Raw genomic sequence first — 7,976 nt, 5'->3', positions numbered from 1 at the left:
TAAACAAAGACAACCATAATAATGTCCAGCAGTGGACTGCGATAGGCTGATATGATGATGAATAATATCGTAATGTTGTTTTGCGAAATAATGTTTTTCTAGCGTTTCCAGTAAAAATTATTTTCTTAAATAACTTCGTTCTAATAAAATAAACAGTAAATAAATTTGTTTAGAATGATTCTATAAATAAATAGCTTTTATTTGATATATAAATCATTCTATTAGGTTGCACATTTTTTCCAATAATCTTAAAAAAGCACTGTTTTATTTTTCCTGTAAAATTTGAATTTATTGATAACGATATTATTCGGTGGGAGGAGCGAATTAATCAAGCAGTTTTGTTTTGTGTGTATGAAATTAATATGCTTCAAAGTTTGCATTGTTAAATAGGTAGGTAGAGGAAGCTTAGTAACCGTGGAAGAAAAAAGCGTACTTTTTTACCGCTCCGAGTACTATCATGTATTTATTTCAGAACGCGGGTGAAACCACGGGTTTTTCATGTACACGTCACACTCTAGAGCTGTGCTCTGATCCGTAGAGACAGAATATTGGTAACACTAAGTGGAACTTCTGACCCTCCCTACTATTTACTGTCATGTTTGTGTTTGAAGCCAAGTTCAACATGTAACCTTAGCTTAACTGCAGTATGGTCACAGAATATCTTATGCTTGTTATGTAAGAGTTCATACTTTACAGCTAAGTACAAGCCACATGGGTCCATCGATAAAAAGGTTAAGGAACGCATGGCGCGGTTGGTTCGTGGGTACCTAAATGACAAGTGCTTTCGTGTTACAGAAACCTGTTAAATTGTGAGTTTCGGTTGTAATTTTTCAATTTTTGGCCGTCTTCACATGTACCTAATCACAAGCCAGAAAATCTGACAATCAGTCTTACCAAAGAGGTTCGAGTTGCTTAGACAATTGGGTTGAGGAGTTCAGCTACGCAGTCTTTCCTTGTAAAACACTGGTACTTAGCTACCAGCAGTCTCTCAATAAGAAATTCTTAATTAGCATTCCATATGTCAGAAAGTTGTTACTTAAGAAAATAGGAATAATATGGATCCCGTTAAGTCACAGTTATGAATTGAGTCAGCTTTGCTTTGCTTGTATGCAATTATTATTTTTCAATATACATAGATACTGACCTATTTATTTACATAGATATTTACAATACATATTTACAATAAAAATCAAAAACTATCCTAGTAAAACGAACAACTAAAAAGCGTCAAAAAATTCGTCCTCATCGCTGTCAACTGGGAGCGTGCCCAAGAGGCTGGCAGCATTACCTCGTTGGATCGCCATGCTGATTCTTTGTCCGAGGTAATAGCCAGCATTCTGGTCACGAGAAGCGTCAACCAGCCGCCTAGATAGATCTTTAAATAGAATGTGGGCATTCGGACCCCACGACCCGAGGGTTTCAACCCCAAACGGTTCGAAAATATAGTTTCCGACAAGGCCACTATATTTCCGCCGCTTGAGGTTCTCCGCAGCCGCAGCGGCAGCAGCAGCACAGCACGCAGAACTTGGAAGGTGTGATAGATAGATACTTTAAATAATTTTAGTGTGCGAGTGTGTGTGTTTTCCATGCATTTTTCTATCTAAATTAGCTTCCTAACCTACCTACAAAGTTGGCAAAAACCACGATGATGTAAGCTTACCAACTGTAATACCCTTGGGACATCTGAGCTTCAACTTACTCTGTGGCGCCCACGCTTCGTAGGCGGAGTGGAAACTGACTAATGGTTATATGTCAAGAAAAACGTTTTTCATGAAAGGAGTTTAAAGTATTTTTTTCATGCTTGGGTTGCAACAATTTTACGATGTAATTTTAAGGTAAGTTACAGCCTTTTTATCGTTCCACTGCTGGGCACAGGCCTCCTCTCACACGGAGAAGGATTGAGCGTTAATCACCACGCTTGCTCAATGCGGGTTGGTGATTTCAGACTATATGGTCCAGGTTTCTTCGAGATGTTTTCCTTCACCTTTTCATCAGCCATTGGTGCCGCAGATATATGTACTTAGAAAGAACATACAAACTTAGAAAAGTAATGATGTTTTTTTTTTAAGTTGTAGAATTTATTTTTTTATAACTCCTGTGTTCTTCATAAAATTTTGAAGATGTTAATTATGTAAACACTAGGTTCCATTAGTGGTTTTACCCTTATAAACTACTTCGAGTACCCAGTTCAAAAGCCTGAAGCCTTCTAAATATATAAAACTCAAAGGTGACTGACTGACTGACTGACATAGTGATCTATCAACGCACAGCTGAAACCTCTGGACGGATCGGGCTGAAATTTGGCATGCAGGTAGATGTTATGACGTAGGCATCCGCTTAGAAAGGATTTTGATCAATTCTACCCCCAAGGGGATAAAATAGGGGATGAAAGTTTGTATGAAACTTTGTCAATTTTAAACCGATCGGACTGAGACTTTGCATGCATAAAGCTACTATGGCGTAGGCAACCCTTAAGAAAGGATTTTGATAAATTCCATCCCTAAGGGGATAAAATAGGGGATGAAAGTTTGTATACATCTTCTTAGATTTTATGAAGAAGTCCTGATGACGAATCAGAATTTTATGATGACGTTCGCTTAAATACGATTTTGAACCTTGATCAATGAATCTATGCGACTGCTAAGTGCTAATCCTAATTATACTGTCACGTGAAAGAATGCACCTACGGGATAAATAAGTAGATAGTATTTTGACTATTCTATATTGCCCACGCAGACGAAGTTGCGGGCAACAGCTAGTGTTCAATAAATGCTAACACCAAAAATAACTTAACTCTATTTTGGTCACAAGATGAAATTCATTAGATTTTCTTTAGCATTCAAGGGAGCTCATTATTAGCTTTCTATGACAGATTTCATATCTATCAGGGTTGAAGACAGCGCGATGCGAGCGATTCAAATAAATATTTTTTCAAAACTAATTCATTTTTTTTGAAACTTTTTTATTCAACTTTTAACCATATTTACATTTTAATTAACAACTACCTGTTCTATTAAAAAAAACAACTTTAAACTAAAAAATACTTCATATATTCTAATATCGACAGAAATACAAACAGCCCAGACCAACATTGATTCTCAGTCCATAAAATACTTCATAAAACTGCTTGAAGCATCATTTTAGCGGCTTTCCAAAATTAAAGGGTAGTTAAACATCAAACACAATTTTATGGACGAGAAGAGCTCTTGCACTTTTACTGTCCCCTATTCCAATATGCTGAAGTGTGACACTGAAAATGGAGCTCTAATTAGAAGTTTTACAAGTGTTTGGTTAATAAGTTAAAGACCTAAGTACACCTAGAACTGGCACTGTGTAGGTGTGAACTTATGAACTAGGCTGTTTTTGGAATCGACTATTTTAAACCCTGAAGCGAAAATAGAAGTGTAGTCATAGATTGAACAGATTTGGATACGGTTAAGAACCGTATAGTTAAAAATTTTAAAAAATAATATTTAATATTTTATCTTTACCTATTTAGACTTTTTACAGATTGATTACTTTTAGTTATAGCTAGCCCAATAATATTTTTTACATATGTAAAAAAGTCTTACAATTGTAATAACTCTACTATACTATTACTCCTTTGAACGCGCGTGGATCCGTGGGGAACAAATAGTGCTACAAAAATAATTAGGACCACCCTTAGACCTAAATATAGCACACAATTCATATTCTTTGATCAACGGTACTTATTCTAACTTACACAAACTTATGTAAACGCCCCTTGCGTTTATATAAGTTACTGCCAGGCACTTATAGACAAAAACCACGTCCCAATTTATTATCGGTAAATTTAAATTCAGGCCAAGTAAATCACTTGAACAATTTTGGCAATAAACTCCGCCCACTCTTAGAACTTAGATAAATCACCCCTGTTTTGTGCTCTTAGGAATCACACACTGGAGACTAAATAGTCGCCCGACTGTTGACCCGATGATTCACATAAAATTTATATAGAAAAAACAATCCCACCAAAAACATTCAGGGCCGATTTTTCAATCATCAGATAAAATGCCTAATAACTATTCTAAGGAATAACGTTATTGGACTGTTTATACAGACGAATAGATGCTCGTCGATTTTTCATTAGTAATTTATTGCATGAATAACGTTTTGATCCAATATTTCAACTCTAGCATTTTAAGCTTTTGAGAAGTGAAACAAATATATCGCTAAGCAATGCATTAGACAGAGACAGACTTTTTTCTATCCTGTCAAATTATCCGTCTATAATTTTTAGGTTAAAAATAGCCAGTTCAGTTTGAGTTGTTTTTGATTTTGTGAAAAACATAAAGTAAAATAATGGAAAACAAAAAACGAGAGCGCTCAGCCAATTTTGATTCTGCTGAAATTCAGCTCCTAATTAATTTAGTGGCAAAATTTAAAAATATTGTTGAAAATAAAAAAACTGATGCCGTTACTAATAAGGATAAGGAGGCAGCCTGGAGGCAAATAGAAGAGAATTTTAACTCCTGTGGAGTGTCCACAAATGCCCGATCGTGGAAGACCCTCAAATTGAAATACGAGGGTATAAAAAACACAAAAGAAATCTTCTCTGCAAAGGCAAGAGATGTACAAAACTGGAGGAGGGCCTTCAAAAGCTCCAGAATTCAGTGAAATCGATGAAAAGGTGCTTAGCATCTGCTCGAACATAACAGGACTTGAGCCACGTCACGACAGTGACACTATTTCAAGTAAGTATTGGCATGTTTTGGTTACCAGTTACTATTTAAAGTGCAAAAGCTCACATGTAATAATATTTTTCAGAATCTACTCCTCTGGAAGAAGTTGAAGATAGTAATATTATTTTTGAAATAGAAGAAATACCAGAAAATTCATTCCAACCCCATCCAGTAGTTGATTTGGCCATCGGGGAAATTGTTGAGGACAATCAAAAAGGTATATGTCTATAAAAGTCAGATGTTCTTAAATTCAGTTATTTTATTTTAAGGAGCATTCTATGAGGCCATAATTTATAATTTATGCTTGCAGGCAGGTTGTAAGATTATAGTAGGGTACTACAGATTGTGTTTTGATATCTAATAATAAACCAAACAAATGAAACATGTTATGTTTAATTAGCCCATAAGCCCATACTAAATGTAGGTATACTTTCATGTAATGTATTGTATGTAATTGTTGTTGTATTACTTTCAGAAAATAATTGGGACAAATGGCACCCAAAGGCTTTAAAATCAAGGGTGTCCAATGTATTAAAACCAAATGTCTCCAAAGCTAGTGTCACCGCCAAACTAGACAAATTAAGCGAAGCTCGACTGGAGCTAGTACAGCTCCAAATGAAGACTGCCAAACTTGAGCACCAGTTTATGGAGGAGGAGCATAAACTGAAAATGTTGCATTTAGCTAATGATGAGAGAAGAAAAGAAGAATTACACTCATTACAATTAAAACAAAATGGGTGTAATTGTGGAGCAGTTCAAATACCATGACTTAGATTTTTGTTCATTATTTTGAAAAATAAAACTTGACTTTAATAAAATACCAATGTTTTATTATGTAACATTAATTGAAAAAGAAATTGCACATATGATAAACATAAATTTCTATTGAATGAATATAAAGATTATATGTAGTAAAACTGTTGAAAAATTGAGCTTGGCTGCCCTAGATTATTCAGTAGGTAAGGCATGAAAATAATTTATTAAGATTAAGTTCCTAGTATGGCACCTTTCATCACCAGTAAAATCGGCTATAGCGGGTGGAAATATAGGCTGTGGTGGAATATGCAATTCTGGGTCCACTGGAGGTTCCTCCTCATTTTTTGATCTTGCCAAGTTGTGTAGTACAGCACAGGCTACAATCACATCTTGTGCAAGCGGCAGCCTACACCTTAATCCTATACTTAGGACTGGAAACCGTCTTTTCCAAACTCCAAAGCACCTTTCAATAACATTCCGTGTTCGAATTTGTGATTCATTATATAAAGTCTTAGTTGGTGTGTCTGGATTTTGAAAAGGAGTGAGTAGGTAATTAGTTAGTTCATAACCACTATCTCCAAGTATAATTCCATTGCCAAATTCACCATTCTCAAAGTGGTATTTCACATGTGAATTGGCAAATATCATGCAATCATGGGTAGAGCCAGGCCAACGTGCAACTATATCTTGAAACATCAAGTCTGCTGAACACATTGCTTGAACATTAAACGAAAAGAATCCTTTTCTATTCCTGAATTCTTCTGCAGTGTTACCACCAGGCGACTGAATCCTAATATGGGTGCCATCTATAGCCGATACTACTCTAGGGAATCTGGCTATTTTATAAAATTCTAGTTGAGTGCTTCTGATGTCTTCGTCACTTCTTGGCAAGTTTATGAATATTGTTCTTAAAGATGCTATAGCTTCAGTAACTTTTTTAATAATACGGCACATAGTGGAACTATGAATACCACCAAAATCACCAACAGTTATGTAAAAACTTCCAGTGGCATAAAATCGCAGTGCAATTAATAACTGCAACATGGGTGAAATACACTGATTTCTGAAACAAATAAAAGCCCTTATTTTAACTGATATTGTAAGTACATACATAGGTAAGCACTATCTTACATCACGGAAAGTGCGATATAACAGCTTACCGCTTACGTACCTTTCTGTTTGGTGCTTGATTTTATTTTCAATTAGGGAAAGTAAATATTGCACCGACTCTTTCCGAAGTCTGAATCTGCGATGAAATTCTTTTGAATCCCAAATCCTAAAGTGATCAGGCCTTGGGCGGATTATTCTTTCTTTTCTTTCGGGTGGATTTATATATTCATTTATTAAAGTCTCTTCTTCGATAGCCAAGTCATCAATATTATCGAAAATATCCATAATAAATTGATAAATTGTTAATAGCGCAAGAAATAACTTCAAACTAAAACGTCATCTGCGTCAAATTATCAATCGAATAGTACTTACCTGGCGGTCAAGGCGGCAAATAAATTAATTCCTCAGATAAGGATTTATTCGTCCAATAGGTCTTACTCGACCATTGAAAAATTCATCAACTTCGCTATCTCTCGAATATACCCTATCTGTTTGTTTATCTGACAATTGAAAAATCGGCCCTCAATGTAAAAAAAGCCAATCCTCTACGCAATTCCTCCACCGTAAAAAGTTTTGAGATCGCATAGAAGCCAAGTCCTGTTCAACTTTATTTGTAATAATAAATCAATATTTTGTGACCATATCAATAGTTTCGTTCACTTTACAATAATATTGACTTGGCCATGAGCACAATAAACTACAAATATAATACAGCATATCTTGGAGAGGTGAAAGTCAATCATGAAGTTTAATATCACAGAATTAAATACTTTTAGTTTTTTCAATTGTTACTAAATGACCGACAGTCAGTATCATCCAAAATCATGAACTGCACATTTACTATGGCGCATGTTTGGTCCATGGTGATCTCAAATTCCAATCAGTCCAATCGTAAAATCATGTCCATATAGAATGTATCAATTCAATGGTATTTACACATTATTTCAGGGAGCGACTATTAACTTGTGCTCATGGCCAAGATAATATTATTGTAATGTGAACAAAACTATTGATATGGTCACAAAATATTGATTTATTATTACAAATAAAGTTGAACAGGACTTGGCTTCTATGCGATCTCAAAACTTTTTACGGTGGAGGAATTGCGTAGAGGATTGGCTTTTTTTACATTTAATGTTTTTGGTGGGATCTAATTTATTTTTTGTAGGTCTCCTTCTTCTCTAAGTATATAACAAATTAAATTAACTTACATGCAACTAACTAAATATATAACAAACTAAATATGTAGACCTAAACTAGCACGTAAACAACATTTTTTTAAAATAAATTAAACAATTTCGAAATTGACGAATTTTTTAATCGAATATCTTTTAGAATAAAAGAGATTTATTTCAGAGGTAGATGGCGCTATCACATGAAATTGTTTTTTTTTTTTAACTAAAAACC

General features: G+C 34.8%; 2 protein-coding genes across 2 annotated transcripts; one reads left to right on the top strand and one right to left on the bottom strand.

Annotated features, from left to right (window-relative positions):
* The first annotated feature begins 3,996 nt into the window (after positions 1 to 3,996).
* LOC126054758 (uncharacterized) lies at positions 3,997 to 5,496 on the top strand. The gene is made up of 3 exons (XM_049841406.2): positions 3,997 to 4,715; positions 4,789 to 4,920; positions 5,179 to 5,496. The coding sequence occupies exons 1-3, from the start codon at positions 4,592 to 4,594 to the stop codon at positions 5,469 to 5,471; spliced, it is 549 nt and encodes a 182-aa protein (XP_049697363.2). The 5' UTR covers positions 3,997 to 4,591; the 3' UTR covers positions 5,472 to 5,496.
* Positions 5,497 to 5,605: 109 nt separating this feature from the next.
* Positions 5,606 to 7,100, bottom strand: LOC126055271 (putative nuclease HARBI1). Its single transcript, XM_049843856.2, has 2 exons — positions 6,631 to 7,100; positions 5,606 to 6,522 (listed from the first exon to the last, which is right to left on the bottom strand). The coding sequence occupies exons 1-2, from the start codon at positions 6,852 to 6,854 to the stop codon at positions 5,652 to 5,654; spliced, it is 1,095 nt and encodes a 364-aa protein (XP_049699813.2). The 5' UTR covers positions 6,855 to 7,100; the 3' UTR covers positions 5,606 to 5,651.
* Positions 7,101 to 7,976: the final 876 nt, after the last annotated feature.

This window comes from Helicoverpa armigera, chromosome 25 (assembly GCF_030705265.1).
Source record: "Helicoverpa armigera isolate CAAS_96S chromosome 25, ASM3070526v1, whole genome shotgun sequence".
NCBI classification, from domain to species: domain Eukaryota; kingdom Metazoa; phylum Arthropoda; class Insecta; order Lepidoptera; family Noctuidae; genus Helicoverpa; species Helicoverpa armigera.
Note: the sequence above shows the minus strand (reverse complement) of the source record. Positions and strands in the feature narration are given on the sequence as shown.

Coding starts and splice junctions, on each gene's coding strand:
- LOC126054758 (XM_049841406.2), top strand. CDS start 4,592: ATGTACAAAACTGGAGGAGGGCCTTCAAAAGCTCCAGAATTCAGTGAA. Junction 4,716..4,788: donor CGACAGTGACACTATTTCAA/GTAAGTATTGGC, acceptor AATATTTTTCAG/AATCTACTCCTCTGGAAGAA. Junction 4,921..5,178: donor TGTTGAGGACAATCAAAAAG/GTATATGTCTAT, acceptor TATTACTTTCAG/AAAATAATTGGGACAAATGG.
- LOC126055271 (XM_049843856.2), bottom strand. CDS start 6,854: ATGGATATTTTCGATAATATTGATGACTTGGCTATCGAAGAAGAGACT. Junction 6,523..6,630: donor ATCAAGCACCAAACAGAAAG/GTACGTAAGCGG, acceptor TATTTGTTTCAG/AAATCAGTGTATTTCACCCA.